Source organism: Ursus americanus, chromosome 22, assembly GCF_024610735.1.
Source record: "Ursus americanus isolate L20-20 chromosome 22, mUrsAme1.1.p, whole genome shotgun sequence".
Classification (NCBI taxonomy): domain Eukaryota; kingdom Metazoa; phylum Chordata; class Mammalia; order Carnivora; family Ursidae; genus Ursus; species Ursus americanus.
The window spans coordinates 34452007-34473691 of NC_142148.1; the positions used below are offsets into that span (position 1 = coordinate 34452007).

The 21685-nt window shown below is 38.9% G+C and overlaps 1 protein-coding gene across 1 annotated transcript; it reads left to right on the top strand.

Moving 5' to 3' along the window:
* The first annotated feature begins 1925 nt into the window (after positions 1–1925).
* ANKEF1 (ankyrin repeat and EF-hand domain containing 1) lies at positions 1926–19336 on the top strand. Its single transcript, XM_045810351.2, has 9 exons — positions 1926–2310; positions 6966–7165; positions 7915–8064; positions 9298–9421; positions 12916–13738; positions 15146–15372; positions 16800–16963; positions 18184–18321; positions 19178–19336. The coding sequence occupies exons 1-9, from the start codon at positions 1965–1967 to the stop codon at positions 19334–19336; spliced, it is 2331 nt and encodes a 776-aa protein (XP_045666307.1). The 5' UTR covers positions 1926–1964.
* Positions 19337–21685: the final 2349 nt, after the last annotated feature.

Below are 21685 nucleotides of genomic sequence, written 5' to 3' on the forward strand. Positions count from 1 at the left end.
GGCAGAGAAAATGTTCTTAAAAGATCATCATGAGGTGTTTGGATTTATTCTGATTACAATGAAAAGCAATTGAACTTATTTTAAAAGATCGTTTGGGGGAGAACTTCCTGGCATGAACATCATGTTCCATATCCTAACAGGAGTTTGGGTTACATAGATGTATGCATTTGTCAAAACCCATGGAATGGTACACTTAATGCCTGTACATTTCATTTTATATTCAAAAGACAAAAAAGAGAGAAAAAAGCTGTAAGCAAATATTGAACCCCAGTTAAGGATATTGTATGCTGGAATATGTCTGCAATTTATTTTGAAATGGATCAAAGAATAAGATGGGTGGGTGGATAGACAGAGAGATCGATAGTTCTGTGACAAAGCAAGTGAAGAACTCACGGTAGGATCTCAGAGGTAGCTATATGCGTGTTCAGCATTTCTTTATGTTCAAAAATAGTTATGCTAAGATGTTGGGGGTGGGGGCTTGTTTGATCTACATTTTAGAGAGATTTTCTTCTGGGGACTGAATAAAGAAGGGGCCGTGGTGGGCTCCTGAAGAAGCAGTGAGACAACCTAGAGTCTGTGGCAAGGATTTGGCTGAGGACGGCATCACTGGTTGCTGATGTCGGGCTATGTTCTGAAGGTGGAGTTATGGGGTTTGCTGATGGATTTAAAGAGTAGGGGATCTGTGGGGAAAGAAAGAATGAAGAATAACTTCTAGTATTTTCCTCGGAGTAGACTCATGGATGGTGATGGCATCATTGGAAGTGGGGAGAAGTGGAGAAAGTTAGGGGGCTCTTAGTTGTTCTGCTCCGGAGGGGAGCAGAATTTTATGTGCCTAGTAGAGTCCATGTGAGAATGAAGAGTCAACAGGTAGAGACATCACTTTGGACCTCTGGGGAGAGTCAGAGATGGCTGTATAAATTTAAGAGTGAACGACCAGAAGCCTCAAATTGGGATGAAGGTCATGAGATGGGATGAGACCATCAGGGCAGTGTATGAGAATAGAGAGACCTGAGGGCCGAACCCTGGGCACCCCAACAGTTAGGCTTCTGACAGAGGAGGGGAGCCAGCAAAGGGGGGTGACAAGTGGATGGTGAAGTAGGAGGGGAACAGGCAATGGAGATGGTGTTGCCTAGAGAGACACAACTAGAGAGGAGCAAGTGGTCACCAGTGCTACTCGCTGCCACAGGGAATGCAGGCGAAGGAGCAGGTTTGTGGAGAAAAGGTGGCACAGTTTCAGATTTTGTAGTAAGATGGAATCCTTTCCATCGTAAAAGACAGAAACTCAGCTGCCTAGCTTATGCTAAATTAAGGGGGGGGGGTGGGGAGGACATATTTACTCCTGCAACCCGGAGCTAATGTTGCACTAACCAACATGTTGCGTGGACTAACTGAAGTGGTAGGGGAATTCTGGCACAACTGAGTCCCAAGTGCAACGTCTGCCCTCAGCCTCAGTCTCTGTAACACGCACTCCCTGATAGCCAACATGGCTCCTGCCATGGTCTCTAGGTTAGGAGGACATGCTGGTACAGAGCCATATAGTGGGGAGCTCAAATCCTTACCTTGGCACTTTTGTTAGCCTTACCTTCCTCATAGATAAAATAGGGAGGCTGTGTCGAGGAAGGAGGGTTAAATGAATCAAGAAATTAAATTAACAAGAAAACTGCATTAGCAAGCTGGTATTCATTATGATGAAAGAATTGTTTTGAAATATTTTAGCTTTATGCTAGCTCAATATCCTCTGTATTTATGTGTAATTAATACTTTTTGTGAAATCAGTTACAATAAATTGTGGTAATAACATTTTGTGAGAAACAGCCTCTCTTCTTAGGGAAGACTTAAAATATTATTATTTATAACAAAATAAAGATGACAAAATTAACTTGGAGTTGTATGTTCTGTTTTTGTTTTTGCTGCTATAGTTTTTGGTTTGGTCAAGAAAAGCATTTTCAAGAAGGTGGTCGAGTATGGCTTTAGCAGATAAGAGGCTCGAGAACTTGCAGATCTACAAAGTTCTTCAGTGTGTTCGGAACAAAGACACGAAGCAGATAGAAAAGCTCATCAGGCTTGGATACCCTGAACTAATCAATTTCACAGACCCCCTCAACGGACATAGTGCTCTGCACTTGGCCTCAGTTTCCAATGACGTCGATATGGTCAGCTTTCTCCTTAGCCTTGGTGCCCATCCTGATGTGCAAGACAAGATGGGCTGTACTCCAACAATGAGGGCTGCAGAACTGGGGCACGAACTGTCCATGGAAATATTAGCCAAGGCAAAGGCTGACATGACTATAGTTGATAATGAAGGAAAAGGTAAAAATCCCAACATTCTATCCAGTAGATGCAATCCACTGTGTAGCCAGAAATCCACAAAGTGCACTTTTTTGCTTTCCAACTGTAGAAGAGAATTATTCATGAGTTTAAGTGAAAAGCCAGGTTCTCACTCTTGTACCTAAGGACACCAGCTCCCTGTAATTTGGAAGTGGTATTAGGGTCTATCTTAGGGAAATGAGTTCTGAGAGATGTCTCCCTTAAAAAGATTAGAGTTAGATTAATCTGTGTTTGGTGGCTTTTCTAAATGTGGAGAATTTTTAATAATACACACTGATATAACCATAGTCAGAATCATTGATCATAAAACATAAGAATCTTGTTCAGAACAAAAGATGAGGGAAAGTATTTCTTATTCTTTTTTATACTGTAGAACCTCAAATGGTCCTCGACTTGGACTCCAAAAGGATTTTGTCCCCTCTCAGTAGCAGTCTGACATAGAAAGGGGTTGCAGTTGGGAACTGGAAGGGCTAAGGTGGATTCTGGCATAAAATCCAATTTTCTAGGGTCAGTTTAAATGTATTTGAAAATATGACTTAAAACTTGAGGCATGGCATTTCCATGCTTTTTCAGGTGAGACAGCACCACTTCTCCACTCTATTCTCCCTAATCTCATCTCAACACCATGCCTGGGAGCTTCTTGCCCAAAATACTCAAGGTTCCAGAAGGACTTGACACAGCCTTATGAAAATCACCAAGAAAATTACCACCAGGCTTAATATAAATTGGTAGATTTAATCAGTTGTCCCAGGGAGTTGCTTCAAGTACAAAGCCATTAACATCAGTCCCACACTGGAGAAATAAATCCCATTTTTTAGTGTTAATGTTTTCTGACAGGAACGAAATCTGCTTTTGTAATTCTCTCCACACTTGGTATTTGATAAGTGACTTTCTTAAAACAATAGGAGAGGACAAGGAAAGAACAATCATTTAATTACATAATGAAATGAAATTCAGATGCATTCAGGGATCAAATGTGTTTTAAAATGTTAAATCCTGAAAAAGAAAAAAAACAAAGAAACCTCGTAAAGCTCTATAGAATATCATTTCCCAAAGTGTGTTCCATGGACCACTGAATCGCTGGGATATTGATAAGCATTACATGCAAAATTGGTTCCACTGTCAAACTCGTTAGAGAAACATTGGATAAAACAAATTGAGACATGTTGATTTCACATTTGTCAGACAGACTAAAGACAGTGACATTTTCCATTTGTCTTTGACCCTTGAAATAGTTTTTCCTTATGGCACCTTATATACCTGGAGCTTTGTGAAATATACTTTGGGGGAAACACTGTGGTGGAGAACAGTCTACCTTTTGGAGTTTGAAACAGAAATAAAAGCTTTAAAAAAAAGGCTGAGAAATTTTATCATAAAAATCTAAAATTGTAAAACTAAACAAGTAAAATTAGAAACAGGATCAAGTGAATGCTGGTAGCAAATGCAGCAGCCATCTGGTTAATATCTAAGCTCATTCAAATTTATATTAAACCTGTCAAGGTTCTGGGAGATGGAAGTATGAGAAAACAATCTGACCACTGACATAGGAAGAATTAAAAATATCAAATAAGACTTGAAACAAATATAAATCTTGTTGCACGCATGACCTTGTTAGTCCTGCCCGTAGAGCCCTGAATCTGTGTAACTCGTGCTGTGCTTATTGCCCTGCGAGCCCTGTCTTCCTCACATCGACGAATCTAGCTCACCTTGCGCGGCTCTGGTTTGGCTGCTACTTGCCCAACTGCTTTGCTTATTCCACCGAAGTCTCTGCCACTGACATCCTATTTTCCAGCAATTGATGTATCACTCACTGCGTATTGGTCCTAAAGGACAAGCCAACATTTAAATGGTTAAAACACTTACTGGATCTTTAGAAGGATGTGGGACATACTTTAGGCTAAATTGTATTTTGAACAATTTTGCAGAACATGGAAAAGGTAAATCTCTAAGCCAAGAAGCTCTTTCCCATATATTGTCCTAGGTGATTAATTAGTGTCTGTCTATTGTGGAGAACAGAATGGTGTCTATTCCCTTCAAGGGTTAAGCTAGACTAGCTCCTAATAGCACCCATTCCATTGGTTCTCCCATTTATAGGAATGCCTACCCAGTCCCATAAATGCAGTATGCGAATTCTACAGTCTATCATCTTTGCCCTCTCTTTTTGCTACAGTTTCAGAATGTTGATTCATGGTCTTTGTGTCTTAAAGAGTCAGCCCAGGTAGACTTTAACTGTGAGTTGCACCTGCCATCATGATAAGATATCCATCTCCTAAGTACCTTAGAGCCTTTTGTAATGAATTCGACCTCATCTGGTATTCTCTAGGTGGATCGTTGGTGGTGGTGGTTTCAGCCCACTTTCGCCTGCTATGATTTGTTGTGTCTTTGATTTTCTATTTTCAGCCATGTCCTTGGCCATCTTTCTGTTTTTAACTGTTCCGAGTAACCCTATTTTAGATGCATTTGTTTATATGAAATAGATTTAGATTTTATATGAATTGTGGTTTTTATTTTAATGGTAGAATTTATCCAATTTCTATTTATCTAGATGGCCCAAAGGTTTGGCCTCAGAACCGTCATTTATTTTATGTTATGAAGGTATAATATGTATAAATATATAAATAAATATGTATAAAAATATTTTCCTATATAGTCCATATGTTCTTTATTTTGCTGTGTGTGCGTGTGCATGTTGTGTTTTCTAAGGTTAATGGTCTGCTTTTAGGTCTTTTTTTGGTTGTTGGAATGGTAGTTTTATTTACTGTTATTTACTGATTGACTTTTAAAAACTGAGGTATAATTGACAGCAACATTATATCAGTTTCAGGTGTGCACATAATTTGATTTTCATATGCATTGCACAATGATCACCATAATAAGTCTAGTTAACACCCACCACCCTATGTAGTTACAGATTTTTGCTTCTTGGGAAGAGAACTGTTTTTGGTTGTCTTAATGGCTGATTTGATAGCTTTTCATCTACATAAAAACACTGCTTATAAAAACACTGCACTTTGCTTATTGAATTAGCCCTTTATATGGTATTCATTAATATTTTTCTATGAAAGAAGAGATTAGTACAATAACTTTTGCATCCTTAAATTTACATGTCCACTGCTTTTATATATGAACAGCCGGCTTGATAGATACAAAAAACTCCCATTTTCTTTCTCAAGTGATATTGTAGAGACCCTTTAGTTATTTAGTTATTGAATGTTGCCGTGGCAAAATCTGGAGGCCAGATTGACTTTCCCTCTTTATAGAGGACTTGAACTGTTACCCAGATGCTCACAGGATATGTCCTCTACCTAGCTTTACCTAGGCACACCTCACTGATTTTTCTTAATTCATTTTTCCTGAGACCCCAGTATGCTTTTTCAATCTCCAAATTTAAGTTTTCACTTCAAGAAAGTTTTCTTCTACTGTATCTATATATTTTTTTCTGTTCTACTTGGTGTTTTATTATTGAGCACTAACTACATATATGTTAACTCTTCTTTGCCTCTTTAGACCATTTCAGCTCTTCCATCATCTGTTACATTTTCCTTAGAATTTTCAAGTTTTTCCTTCACGTCCATGACTGTGGTTTTTGTGCTTTCCTTTTCCCCATCTCCAGTTTGACTTTTCTTTCTTTGGTGGTTTTATTTTCCTCTACCATATCTTCTCGAAGTTCAGCTGGCTTAACTTCATCTTTTCCTATTTATCTTCTATTGTCCTAGAAGCCCTGTGTTTAGTTTTGGTCCATCTTTGCACTTTTGTTTTAGAAAAAAAAGTTACATTTAACTTCTTTGCTATCATAGAAATAGGACAGTCAATAATTTTCACATAGTATAGTTTTTCTAGTGTGTACTTTTTGCCTAACTTTTATTATCAGGTTTCTTCCTTTTGGTATCTATATTTTTCATAGGTCATGTGCTGGTTTTTTGTTGATTACTGTTCCTCTTTGAATGAAGCCTCTGTTTAGAGTGAGGTCGTTACAAAATCAATTTGGAGTTTAAGTGTTGCTTGCCCAGATTACAACAATACCCCTGATCTGTAGTACATTTTTGACTAGGATTATGCGGAGGGCCTCTATGTCAGAGGTCATAGGTGGGGGGATTTCACATTTTCCTCTCTTCATTGGAACAAAACAAGTTGCCAAAATGGCAGAGCTCCTTGTCATGTACCTTTTCTTCTTAATGCTGCTGTATGGACAGCCTGCTTCTTATACACATGGTCGGTCTGCATATTTCATCATTCACTACCATCTGCTTTGTCACTCTGAAGTTTCAGAGGGGACACAGCAACCCACCACGACCCCTCCAGCATACACAGTCCTGCACGTGGGGTATAGACTGCAAGATGCCAAATACCCAAGGCTGACAGGGGCTCACATCTCAGCACTCAGATTCTTCCCTGAACCAGGTCCTATCACATTTGGTTGTGACTGTTTTCTAATTCTATGAGAGGTTGGCTCTTTTTTCCCTCTGTCTTGATGTTTCAGTTGGTTTCAGAAGGAAAAGAAGGCCGCTACGCCTTTGCTCTGCCACCTTCAACGGGCCGATTATGGATTTCAAAATTATTAGTTTTTCTTTGCTATCTGGCTCAAATGTAGAGAGACTATTAATGAAGTACTCTTTGGGGATTCTATTTTTCTACAGGTATTTTGTTTTACTGCATTTTACCTACTAAGCGGCATTATCGTTGTGCATTGATTGCCCTGGAAAATGGCGCAGATGTCAACAACTCTACCTATGAAGGAAGACCAATATTTCTTAGAGCTTGTGAAGAAGCACATGATGTTAAAGACACGTGCCTGACATTTTTGGAAAAGGGAGCCAATCCAAATGCTATGAACTCAGTATGGCTATTCCTGTGATTATAAATATTCCTTTTTTTTTCAATTAGAGAGTCTTAGTAGTGCAATTTTTGCATTTAAATACGGTAAAATTATCCTGTTAGCTTATAGACTGTTCATTCCTATTCAAAATGCTTTAAGATGATATACTCTCATTATCTTTCTATTGCCATGATTTTACAGTTTATTTCCTAATTACATTCGGAAAATTGGTATTTATTATGCATAACGGGAAAACATCATTAGAGAAAATAGAAAAGATATCACCGATGCCTAATAAAAATTTATCTTTTTGGAAAGAAAATATGTAATTGTGCTATTTCCCTTATCCATTTTGCTCCCTCTCCTCATTTGGCCAATTTTATTGAGTTTTCTAATTATTCAAGAGTCATTTCAAGACAATAATAATAAATTTTTTTCTCATTAGAAAACACTTATAATCTAATCTTAGCATGTATTTTACCCTCATTTCTCCCCTTTTGCTCTACTTTCTTTGCAAAAAAAAAAATGCAATTTTTAGCATGATTTTTTCACGGGGACATCTGGTGTGACCTCGACTCTGATATTGGAACTCTCTACATCGACCCATTGCACTTTCTTCATTTCCTATTTGCTTTGTGAAACTAATAAAGATGTAGAGAACTAAACATGCCAGTGTGAATCTAAGGCCAAATGGATTTAGAACATATGTATACCCGAAGTGTTATTTAAGATGACAAGTATAACCAGGATTTGATCTGCTTCTCGTCCAGTCCACAGGTCGAACGGCCTTAATGGAAGCATCAAGAGAAGGAGTGATAGAACTAGTTCGAGGGATTTTGGAAAGAGGAGGTGAAGTGAATGCCTTTGACAACGAGAGAAAACAAGCTGCACATTTTGCTGCCAAAGGAGGCTTTTTTGATGTAATAATCTGCCTTTTGCTTTAAAATTTGTTGCTCACCAATTCTTACCTTTTCCTCAAAGTTTTTAAATATCATATAGGTTACACTAAGAATTTTTTCCACGTTACCATCTTGATTTCCCTAAATAATTCTAAAATTCTATTTTATACCAAATATTATTTTTTAAAAAATGTTTTCTAGGTCTTTATTCAGTTTTATCTGCTTGCCACATTTATTCATTTATTTTACTAACAATGTTTTTCTGTATTCTTAGCTATGGCAATTTAAAAGTTTTGCCAACCAGGACTACTTTATTTTATGCCTCCATTACATAATAGAATCTTCATAATATGTACGGCATGACCAAATTGTGGCGAGAATAATGTCAACATAGTCTTATTTCCCTGATTTTTTGTGATCTAATGACTCACCTCAATTTTAAACTCTTAAGTATTCTGGTTATCTGGATATACCAGCAAAGGATATCTCATAGGTATAGTGACATTGAAGAAATGAGATAGGAAACAATGCTATCCTATTTTTATTTATTTATTTATTTTTTAAAGATTTTATTTATTTATGTGACAGAGAGAGACAGGCAGCGAGAGAGGGAACACAAGCAGGGGGAGTGGGAGAGGAAGAAGCAGGCTCCCAGCGGTGGGATCACGCTGGGATCACGCCCTGAGCCGAAGGCAGACGCTTAACAACTGCACCACCCAGGCGCCCCATCCTTTTTTTTTTTTTTAATTCTCAATTACATCTAAAATTTCCTTACTCAATTTTCTGAGCTTTAACAATTATCTTTGTTTTTGTCATTGAGTCTCTCCCGTGCAATAAAAATCTACACCACAGTAGAAGTCACATTTGGTAAAGAATTTGCTTTTCTGATGATATTTCCCATACGCTGATGTTTCCCAGAGTTATCAGAATTCACTAACATGGCGTGCCCAAGCTGAGTATAGAATTTTCTAAACTCTAGATCAATGCTATTTGATAGAACTTTTGGCAGTGGTGGAAAAGTTCTATATCTGTGCTGTATAATATAGTAGCCATGTGTGCCTTTTGAGTATTTTAAATAATGGCTAGTGAAACTAAGGAACTGGATTTTTAAAAATTATTTTCTATTTAATTCAATTTAATTTTAAATAGCCACGTGTAGCCTAAGTAACTATTGGATAACAGGTTTAGGTGCCAGTCTTCATTCAATGAAGGTACGTTGCTATCCCTCTATAATATCTACTATTTGTTTTACAGATATTGAAGCTTCTTTTTGCTTACAACGGAGACATGGGGCTGATTGCCATGGATGGGAACACACCACTTCATTACGCTGCCATGGGTGGTTTTGCAGATTGCTGTAAATATATAGCTCAGCGAGGTAAAATGGTCTAGCAATTTTATGCTTAAAGTATTTATGATTTACCCATATTGTAGATGAGCAGAGAATCTGGGCCTGTCACTTGTCAGTTGCTTATCTTTTTCAATAGCCCAACCTCAGTTATAGATGTAAAAAGAAAATTGAAAATCTTTTCTACTCTACCTTCTGTCAAATCATGAATCTGGTCTTAAAGTGATGAAAACCCATATTCTCAAGTATTTTTAGGTTATCGTTAAAAATCTGAACAGGATTGTTCATGGGTCAACTAATTATTAAAACGCTTATAGTTATTAAACTCCTTTAAAAAATGTCGACATCAGTCTGAAGGAGAAATGCTGAAAACTATGTCTTTTTGTCTGAATTCTTAACTATTTTAATAAAAGTGTTCAATTGTATCAAGTGCAAAGGATAACTTTTCTAAATAATTTGAAATTATGGGAGAAATGTTTTAGGGAGAAATACGAAATAAAATGAAAATTTTCATGGAAAATTTGAAATGTAATACTTTAGATTTTCCTGTAGCTTCTATGTAACTATTAATTTAGGAATATGAAGTATGTATGTATAGCTTAATGTATTCCTTAAAATGGTAATATTAGCTAATTAAGTTTAGGGATCAAACTGGTATTAATTACATGCTGTCTAGATGTACATTAAAAGTTTTTAACTCAGGGTGCCTGGGTGGCTCAGTCAGTTAAGCATTTGCCTTGGCTCAGGTCATGATCCCAGGGTGCTGGGATCTAGCCCCTTGTCCTCCCTGCTCAGCAGGGAGTCTGCTTCTTCCTCTCCCTCTGCCCCTCCCCCTGCTTGTGCTCTCTCTGTCTTTCTGTCTCGCAAATGAATAAAATCTTTATTTAAAAAAAAAGTTTCTAACTCTTCATTAGAATTGGAACTGCATTCTGCTGAACTTTGTGGTAGTGTTTTTTTCCTTTTTTTCCAGTTTGAGAAATAGGCAAAAATTAGAGTCTATTCTATGACTTTAGAATAGAATAGAGCAGCGAATTTTAGAAATTCCTGGGACCTAGAGATCCTGTATTGTAACCACTAATATAAATAAGACTAATGTGCCTGCAAAACTAAGAGTGTAATAACTGATTCACTTCTACTTTTTACGAACTTATATAAGTTCATACTCTTTCCCCATTCCCCCAAATAATAAACACGTTTAACAAATAAAGGAAAATATATCAAATGCAACTTTTCCCCCCATAAACTGTCTCATCGGTCTTGTTTTCAAACCCAGTCACTATCAGCAATTTATTCTGACATTTGAAACACTGTATATTTCTAAAAACTAAAGCTCTCCCCAGATTAAGACAAGCTTCTTCAACTTTAACATGTTGACCACTTTATTATTGGGACAGACATCACCAGACATCTACTCTGTCATTTGTGTAGTCCTGGAAGAAAGTCACAAAAAGCAAATTGAGAAGCACATTTGATCAGAGCTTGGGCCATGCCAAAGGTCTTGCCCAAGGATGCAGAAAAGTATATTATCTTCCTGGCAGTCATAAGACTAGACTGTGTTTCTAAAACAAGGGTTTGAAGGCATTCAGGGTTCTGTAACATGTTTGGAAGTAAAATCACTTCACTGGATCCTAGGTGGGAGACCCACTTCCATAGCAGAAGCGTGACCAGTTACATGTCCACCTTTTGAGTCTTGGGTCTAAGGCAGTCAGAACAACAACAAACAATGCATTCGCAACAAAATGCTCATTTCTGAGTAAACTCGCTGGGTTTCGTGTCTTCTATACTTCACTAAATGTGAAGGCTGGATTCTTTTGACACATTAAACTATCTTCTTCAATGTTCTCCTTTGCCCCAGGGTCCTGTTGCTGGTGAAATTTACACATCCCCATAAGCAGTGCAAGTGCCATATCCAAGCGCAGAAGCAGGGAGTTTGGAGTATTTCTAGGGAAGCAGCCCAGGAGGCTTCTCTTTCTCTTGGGCCTTTGGTGGCTGGTGCTCTGCACACACACCAGCTGTAAGCTGAGTACGTTTGACCGCAGATCATACGTCACAAAGGGAATGTATCGATCTTTATTTTTACTACTAATAAAGGAGGAGACAAAAAGTCCCAAGGCAAAAGGAGAAGAAGAAGGCCTCAGATCTTTAAGCTGGCACGCTGGAGTCTTTTATCCACATAAAGTTTTCTAACTAGGAGGAAACTGGGAGCAGAAGGAGGCAAGATAAAACAGCTTTAAAATCCTTTGATCCTGAGGGGTAAATATAGAAGAAATGGCTTGGGAGATGGTAGATAAACACCCAGATACCCTGAATAAGCAAAAAAGCGAAGTAAAAACAGCATTCTCAAAATTGCTATGGAATGATACTATCAAGATCAGTCTCAGGTCCCGTTTTTAATAAGTCACTGTTCTTAAAACTGTTCAATATGGACATTTTAGAATCCTCATTGTCATAATACTCTTTTTGAGTTCTTCTACCACTAGTAAAATGACCAGTCTTGGTATAAAATTTTAAGTTTTGACAATGCCAAAGGAAGTATTAATCTTAAAAAGTACTGGTGACTCATTTTCTTTTTGACAAGGGATGAAACTATAAAGTATTGGAGGGGCGTGTTTTGTTTTTGCACGCAGCTGCCCATATATTTTGGTTGCCAGACATACTGATTGAGTAACAATCTTTTTGATTATGGGATGTTGGCAAAGCAGCAGAAGAGCCTTCTTCTCGAAGGCTCAAAACACTAGAAGGAACTTCCTCATAGTCGGACTTATTTATATACATAAAGGATTTTTAATGTCTCAAGACACTTACAGACAGCACAGCCTTCCTAGTGGCACTGAGTAGACTCCCAGTGCACTCAGAGACGTTTATGTATTTGAGGAATCCTCACATATAATGTTGGTGTCGTCATGTTAAGGAAGGGTCCAAGAAGGAAAATGAATTTTAATGCTTAATTTGCACAAACGTAATCCTGGAATCCTTTCAGATTTGATGAACAAATGACTTTGTCCTCTGTCAGGTTGTTCACATGGCCTATCACAAAATAGCAGATCGATATAAATTACATTGACTGCATGGAGAATGCAGGTAAATATAGTTTAAGATGGTACCTAGATTTGCAGTCATAATCATTCAAAAAGAAGCAAGTGTTCGGCACTCTGAGTTCCTAAGGGCCAAATTCCAATGCCATCCTTATTCTTTTCCTGTTTGGCAGGAAGTCTCCTTAGCAAGTATCCCAATATGAAATTTGTTTTAAATATCTATCGGGATTCATGTCCTCCTAATCCTTTAGGGGCGGAGCATGTAAATTGGAAACGTATTTCCCTCAGAATTCACCAAAGTGAAGCTCACAGGAAAAAAAAAAATCTCAGCTTCATTTTGTAATTGTAACAGCTGAATGTGCTCATCACTCTATACAAATAATTTAGGGATAAACTTTAGACCAGTGGGTGAAAGTTTGCATGAAAGTCATCTGTAGAGCCATGCAGCCGCCTAGGCACTATTCATAATAATGATGCTTCATGTCGTAGGATGTGACCTGAAATGGAAGAACTTAGAACATAAAACGCCCAGGACTGTGGCCAAGGAAGGCGGCTTCAAAGCAGCAAGCAAAGAAATACAGCGGGCAGAGCGGACCGCTAATAAGCTAGCCCGGCCAGGAGCCAAAAATCCAAATCCGCTCTGGGCCCTGAGACTTCACGACTGGTCGCTAGAACATGAGACTTTCCTTCGGGAAGCCTTTTCGTTTGTGGACAGAGGCGATGGGACAGTCAGCAAGGAGGACTTTGTGTTGACGCTGGAGGAGAGGCAAGAATATGTGACCTCAGAACAGCTGGCTATGATAGCTCAATTTCATGAAAAATTGCGGGGAGCTGGGGTCAATATTAATGATTTCTTTAAAGGAACCAGGTACTTGAGTAAGTCTTATGTCTTGGGATCCTATGGGCCGAAGAAAAAGAAAAAAGGGATGGCCAAAAAGCCAAAGAAAGGCAAGTTTGTCTTACCCCTCCCAATCTGCATCATCCCTGACCACGCGTTTCCCCGCCGGAGTGACGGCGGGCCGCCCTATTACATGATTGAAACCTACAAGAACGTAACAGATAGCAGTCGGTTTAACCGAGACCGGCCACCGGAACACCCTATTCAGGATGACTCTGCTTGGTACATTGATGATCCACCGAAGGTATTTTCAAATATTAATTTCATCACCAAGGCAGGAGACCTGGCTTCTCTCAAAAAGGCGTTTGAATCAGGAACACCTGTGGATATGAAGGATAATTATTACAAAACACCGCTGATGACCGCGTGTGCCACTGGAAACATAGATGCCGTCAAGTTTCTTCTTGAAAAAGGGTATGTTTTCTTGGTTGAGTTCACATTCAACTCCAGAATTTAAGGACAAAGAAAGTGTTTCATTCCTGACATCTAGATTACAGATAGATCTTGTATGGGACAGTGGGCTAACGGGAACCTGGGAATGTGGGAACACAGAGATGGCTTACCAATAACGACTATGCACCAAGCTGCTTTGCCTAGAGATTTCTCTACATGGTGTGGAGTCGCTTTTTATTTTATTTTAAATTACCGAAAGAATTTTTTTAACTATTTTTTAAAAGATTTTATTTATTTATTTGAGAGAGAGAGAGATCATGAGCAAGAGGGAAGGGTAGAGGGAGAAGCAGAAAGAATTTTTTTTTTTAATTGTGGTAGGAACAGATAACATGATCTACCCTCTTAACAGATTATAAGTGTACAGTACAATATTAACTATAATCACAATATTGCAGAGTAGCTCTCTAGAATTTATTCATTTTACACATTGCTTTTTGATCTGTCTCCCCTGTGTGGGGATCCTAACAAATTCAAACAAGTGGGACAGTGGTCATGATGACTGTAAAGGCATGTCTCTTTCCCTCCTCCAGAAGCAGCTGCCTGTTCCTTGCTTCATTTGTAAGTATCTTTAAAATATCCAAGCATGACACTTTTATTGAACTTCTAAAGCAACTACTCAGGTTTAATTCCTTCTTTTACCGTAGCTGAATAACCTGGCATAAGTTTCTTTTTTGGGTCTCACTTTTCTCATTTTTATAATGGGGCTCTAATAGGACTCAACTTGCAGATTTTTTGAAGATTAAATGAGTTAAAATATGTAAAGCCCTTATTAGCAAAGCAACTGCATATTTGATAAAAGGGTATTATTGTTCTATAATGGTCAAGGTCAAAGAAGCATTCAGATTTGTGTATTATCAAGAGGAGGGAGTATAAAGCAATTAGTGAGAATTTGAACTTTTGCACAGTGAATTTTTAAAAAAGACTAACATGTAAAATAATACATTTTCATGCTTAGAAGTTGAATAATGAAGGTGCATTTAAAAATCTATAACATGCAGAGAAAGTAGATACAAAATGAAATAATAGGACTTTTATATTTCTTATCAGCTTTTACCTTCATAGGATCCAGTTATACAATTTTCCTTAATTTTAACCTTTGCAAAAAGTGTAACCCCTGGAATCTAAGTGCCTTTTAAAACTAAACAAAATGTGTGTGTGTGTGTGTGTGTGTGTGTGTATGCAAAGAAAAGACTGTCAGATAATGCAGAGCACAAGTCAAGAAATGGCACAGAGTTTAACTTTACTCAGAGCTTCCCTGGTTTACAGTTGAACAACTTGATAACAGTAATAGGAACTGCTTTGCATTTCCAGCCTCTGGTGCTTGGAACAACCCACATTTTTAGCTTGTGCATCTATCTTATTTTATAGGGCTAACGTTAATGCAACAGATAATTTCCTGTGGACCCCGCTTCATTTTGCATGCCATGCAGGCCAACAAGACATCGTTGAGCTTCTTGTTAAAGCCGGAGCGGCGATAGATGCACTCTCCATCAACAACTCCACTCCTTTGAGCAGAGCCATCGAGAGCTGTAGACTGGATACCGTGAAGTACCTCCTTGATATGGGCGCTAAATTCCAGCTGGAAGACAGAAAAGGTGCGCGTTTGCATGATTGATGGTTAGGGTCAGAAGAGGAGAGTGTATGTTAGGTTCCAAACTCCTTCTGATTCTCTTCTTGTAGACCACATTTCCCTGCGAGTCGCTACTGCAACCACAATCCTGAATTGAATATTCTGGAAGTTGGTTTTATACACAGTGCCTCTCAAATCACTGGTGCAAAAGGACCAGTTCTTAGGTTTGCAACCTCTCGTGGGTGGATACTTTTGTAAAGTACAATAAAAAGTGATATACTAGAAAATGAAGTGGGGAAATGAAATACAAGGTTGTTTTTAATCACTAGATTAAAATGATGGAAAATTCCATCAAATCCATCCAAAAATTTCTAAATGCCCACTCTTAGTTTCTTAGTTATTTCACTGTGGTCCAGGAAGCATTGGTTTGTGGGCTTGTACTGGTTTTCAGACTATAACTCAGGTTATCACGCTGTCATAACTACCAAGTCCTTAGGAAGTGGCATAATTTTAAAGGCCGTAGAATTTGGCTTCTTTCTAAAGCTGAACAAAATAATTCCTGAGTTTGAGGCTCTCTCTAGGAAGTAAATAGGAGGGGCCCATCTTATGTCATAAATCCACAACCTGAGAAATAATCATTTGAATAAATGTTTGACCTCATTGCTTGGAGGTTTCATTTTCTTACAGTGGAACCCATTGTTTCCTTTTGATCGGAGAGAGCATTAACCTTTCTGGCTCCTTCGGGCTTCCCCTGGGTCACTGGTGGTGTTGTTTCAGGCCTGCCTGAGGATATTACAGGCGTCATAATACCCAGTCTTCTGCATAGAGCACTGTGACACCAGCTTCCCCAGGCCTTTTTGAATATACTTCCTTGTATCAGGGAAAGGGGAGAATAATGTACAATTGTCACATGAAAGGAAATGTGTGCAAGGTGGGAAGAGAACCATCAATCAAATATTCGAATGTTAATATTCTACCAATATTTCCTATCTGCTTTTTAAGAAACATGCTCAAAAAAATTAACAAGAAAATGTTGTGTTGCCAGTAAATAGCACTTTAAATTATGAGATTTCAGGGGCGCCTGGGTGGCACAGTCGTTAAGCATCTGCCTTTGGCTCAGGGCGTGATCCCAGGGTCCTGGGATCGAGCCCCACATCAGGCTCCTCCGTGGGGAGCCTGCTTCTTCCTCTCCCACTCCCCCTGCTTGTGTTCCCTCTCTCGCTGGCTGTCTCTCTCTCTCTGTCGAATAAATAAATAAAATCTTTAAAAAAACATGATGAGAGTTCAGAGATGGGTGCACCTTAGAGGGTACCGAACTACCTCTATGACCTTACACCGTCGGCTGTAGTAATCACCCTTATTGTCACATGCTGAGGGCTGATGTGCTGAGGTTTTTCTGCATGGTTTCTTATCAGTCTGTTTATTGCAACTCTGAATTTATGTCTTGAGCAGGCCATACTGCCATGGATATTGCAAAGGCGTATGCTGACTATAGAATAATTAGTTTGATTCAAGAAAAGCTGGATAACTTGCCAAAACCAGCAGAAAATCAAAAAATGAAAGGCAAGCCACCTCCTAAAGCGAAGACTGAAGGCCCTGAAGTGAAGAAGGAAGAGGTAAGCAAGGTGATCGACTACCCATTTAGTAAATGGAACTTCCTAAAAACTTGTTGGGGGTAGGATAGCATCACTATTTACATATCGTTACATGGCATGGACAAAATAATATGCAAGCCATATTTTCAGCACTATTATGCAGCACTGAAAAAAAAATACCTAGCAAAGAAATTCCAATTACTAAAAATTCTAAAAAGTGCTCATTGCAAATAGAATCCATGTAAAAACCAAGTTGGCTCAGCCAAATACAAGACCAAAGGAACTGGTCTTGGATACATATATATTTGGTTCTCGGTCATATAGATTTGATGAAATGGCTCAGACAGGGAAGGAGGGTAAGAAGAATGAAGCCAAGCATGATTTTCCTTCATTTTGGTCTTATAATCTTTCATTACCGTCCTTTCCCCCTTCTAAGGAATTTTAATGACTACCACTGAACCCTGGGATTATCGGGCCACTTGTGACTTGGATATCCCGCAGAATGATTCCAGAAAGTTTTAAAGGTGCCAAAGGGACTGTTCCTGGCAATCTGGAATGCTGTGGGTGCCTCTAAACTACCAGCAAAAGGTTGAGATTTTTGTCCAAACAGATTACGGAGAGAGCAAGACTTTGTCATTAGCAGGGAAGCCCAAGTGTGTTTCTAGGCTAGAAGCTTCTTTTAAGGAAGGAAGAGGATCCCTGGAGATTCTTGGCAGACATCAGATGGGGCTGACGTTCAAAAGGAAAAAGCTCTAATGTTATCGCATTGGAAAGGGTTGAAGAAAAAGGTGGTAAGATGTGGAGAGGGTGAAAATACATGGAGAACAGTAAACAGTAGAGAGTAATAAACCTGTAAGACGAGAGTAAACGTGGCCAGAGGTGAAGGAAGATCAATCGGCTAAGCTTCTACTACATACATCATTATCTTTTTAGTAGGATAATTTAATTCTAATTAATCAATGGCCATAGGTCAAGGATGGATATTTTAAAGACTTGTAAGATCTGTCTCTGATGCTACAAATTAAGTAGAGTTAAACAAGGCAAACTAGTTACCTTTCTCCGTCCAAAGTTATAATAATATTCCATTTCATTTCAAATTATAATTTGTATGGTAACACTGTTATTTTTATTTCTATTTTTTCTTGGCTTCAGAGTAAGATATAGAACAGCAAATAATATTAGAAAGTACATATAGGTTTTGGCAATTGACAGGGTTGGTTTCTTTTTTGTCTCATTTCCAGGAACCACTTTTATCTGTTTATACCATACCAACTGTATCAGAGGAAAAGAAAATGCGTAAGGATAATGTGGTTTATCTCAATTCATTGATTACCAGTGGTTATACCAAGAAAGTGGATATCACATTTATTCCACGGAGGGTAAGTACTTTGGAAAGACCTTCATAACATGGTATAAGCTCATAATACCATTTTCCGAATACTTTTTATGCAGAGCACCCAAACAAATATCCAAAGATGATCTTTCATAGTTATAATTTGCAGGTGTCTTTTTGCCAGGTCCTACTGCTTTGACTCAGTAAAGTCCAACTTGTTTAGTTTCCAATATCTAGTTTCCTCTGTTACTATTTCTATATTGACATTTTAATTGTCCTTGAAAAATTATATTTTGGTCAATGCCATTCCCTATAGCCATTTGATCACCAAATGCTATAGATACATTTTCTCGATGCTTCTCAGACCCTAACCTTCCTCTTCGTACTCTTACTACCATTTCACTTGGGAGTTTCATACTAAGCAACACTGGATTTATTCAGTAGCTGTCTAAAACATCCACAATTAAAGAGGTGGAGACATCTCTGGAGAACAGGAACGATCTTTGCCAATGCCCATCAAAACCATGCTGATAAGAGACCACCAGCCCCCTCTTCCTTCTACTATGAAAATAATTTTCCCAGGACTTCCCCATAATTCATAAAGATAGCAAACCCCAATGATCTTCTAACTCTATCACTCCCTTGTTTGGACATCCTAACAATGAAGAGCAGAGGATCACCAGAGGTTACTGAAAAACATTCCAGTTGTTCAAATAGTTGCCATCAGAAACAGTGATCCCCACGTAACCACTGATGTCATGTAAGAGGAAACCATAAGTTAAAATAGATTTAGAAGTAAATTTGATAGTTTTGAATTAACCATACGGGGCATTGTCTGTATAACTGCCATGTTTGCTGGCTTTCCTACTCATGCCTGCTCTGAATATGGTAATTTATTTAAGATCTGGAGTCCTGAAGCCACAACAGCAGAACTGATCAGAAAAAGGGAGCTGCGGCGAGAGAGGTTCACTTACGAGGTGGACTTTGAGGACTTCATGATGCCCTTTCAGAAGAACATCACCGAAAAAGCTAAAGCCTTGGAAGCCGCCTTCAGGATCTGAATCACAACAGTTGCTTCTTGGGGGCAACATTTCGAGGCCCAAAAAGTTGGTATTTCCATCAAAGTCAAAGCAATCCACAAATTAAGAATTTGTAACCAAATATTTGTTTTCACTCTAACAACCATAAATATTCTGAGCTACCTGAAAGTGTTTATTTTGCAATGAATTACGTATTCTGGATAAACCCCCTAATCATCTTTAAGGATATAATGGAATAAATAGCATTTTGGTTATAACCGTAACATTATTGTCAAAAAAATTTACAGGATGTATGTCATTATGTTTGCTAAAGATACAATTCTAGTGGAAATTGATGAAAACAGGGAAGAGAAGTAATTTTAATCTGTTACGGAAGGAGATTGTTTCTTACACACTCCATATGTATTAGATACTGGTATGTATCCGATACCTTGGGTCAGATAAACTTCAGCACTTCTAGAAGACACTGTCAGCACTCCACCCCTGTCTCCTCTGCTTTGGGACTGAAGCAGGCCTGACTTTCTGACCCTGGAAGGCTGCCTCTGACACTTAGACTTGTACAATAGGGCCCAAGTACATGAGAATGAGAGCCTCCTGGAAGCAGCGCTCACACACCGACTGAACAGATACTGTGTATTAGCCCCCTCACCACTCTGGTGGGATTGTTTGAAGGTGCGCATTCCTACTGAGTGCTAAAGCTCCCCCAAGAGTTGAAGATCACATTGCCCACAGTGGTAATATGATAACACGCCCTTCACTGACCACCTTCCCTTCTCTGTCCTCCCACATTTCTCCCACGCCTGCAGGTATTTATCAAGATCACCTCTGAAATACGTATACCTAAACCCTTGTCTCAAGGTTGCTTCTGGAAGGACCCAAAGTAAGATAACAGCTACAGTACTAGTTAGATTCTGAGCCCCCCTAGCAAAAAATTTAAAAGTGCATTCCCTTATCTTCTGCTTACTGTAAAATAAGCATTTCCCCAGCAAGGAGGATGTGCCCCCAGGGTCTTGTGCAACTGCAAAACGGTTCAAGTGGGGTATCTGGGTGGTTCAGTCATTAAGTGTCTGTCTTTGGCTCGGGTTGATCCCAGGGTCCTGGGATGGAGCCCCACATCAGGCTCCCTGCTCAGAGGGAGCCTGCTTCACCCTCTTCCACTCCCCCTGCTTGTGTTCCCTCTCTCGCTGTCAAATAAATTTAAAAAATCTTAAAAATAAAGAGAGAAACAGTTCAAGTGGTATTCATACACTAGCTGAAACTTTGAGCAAAAATTTCCAGATGCCAAAAAAAACATATAGATGATAAAGAATGACCAGATATCATATGTGACTTTTTCTTAAGGCAAGTGCATGGCGGGGGGCGGGAGGGGGGGCAAGGGCGAAGGGGGTATTTAAGAGACCTACCATGAAACCTTACAATTGTCCATTGGAATTTAGGGCAGGGGCCTGATACTTGGAAAAGAGTTATGTCAGGATTCTACCAAAGAAATAGAACCAGTAGTATAGATAGATAGATAGATAGATAGATAGATAGATAGATAGATAGATAGATAGATACATAGATACATAGATAGATACATAGATAGATACATAGATAGATAATTGGAGAAAGGGATTTACTGCAAGGACCTGACTTCATGATTGTGGGACTGGCAGAGCAGGCCATCAGAAGGCCAGGCTGGAAACTCTTAGGTGAGAGCTGTCCCTGCAGTCTACAAGTGGAGTCTCCTCTTCCCCAGGGAAACTTAAATTCTGCTCTTAAGGCCTTTGAACTGAGAGGATCAGGCCCGCCCAGATTATAGAGGATAATCTCCTTTATATAAAGTCAACTCGTTGTAGGTGTTACTTGCATCTACACAGCTCCTTCACTGCAATACCTACGCTTAGTGTTAGACTGAGAAACTGGGTGCTATAATCTAGCCACATTGGGACATAAAACTGACCATTGCTGGAAGTGTACTACTGAGTAAAAAGCGAGAGGAGACATCACCCGCACAGGAAATACAGCGAATGCTGGGCAGGAGCTCCAAAAATTTCCACAAAAGCCTCATTGACAGAAAGAGTTCACTTTAGGATTACCTTAGCAAAAGGCACCGACTCCATATTACAACTCTGTCAGCCATATAAGACAAAAGCCCTTTGCTTTATTTTATTTTATTTTATTTTATTTTATTTTATTTTATTTTATTTTATTTTATTTTATTTTTTAATAATTTTAGCCCTTTGCTTTATCCCCTCCCTCACTTTCTACCTGGGGAAGAGCCTTTAATGGAGCTAGGGAGTGGGGAGGAGGCCAGATGAGTGAGCAAGTAGCTAAGCAGGCCCACTTTCCCCTGAGGCAGCCATGAGCTGGACTTCCTTACAAGTGGAT

What these genes read in the sequence shown, in the direction of transcription:
- ANKEF1 (XM_045810351.2), top strand. Translation starts at nt 1,965, where the DNA reads ATGGCTTTAGCAGATAAGAGGCTCGAGAACTTGCAGATCTACAAAGTT. An exon ending in ATCCAAATGCTATGAACTCA is followed by an intron (nt 7,166 to 7,914) that starts GTATGGCTATTC and finishes CTTCTCGTCCAG; the next exon opens with TCCACAGGTCGAACGGCCTT. An exon ending in CCAGCTGGAAGACAGAAAAG is followed by an intron (nt 15,373 to 16,799) that starts GTGCGCGTTTGC and finishes TGTCTTGAGCAG; the next exon opens with GCCATACTGCCATGGATATT.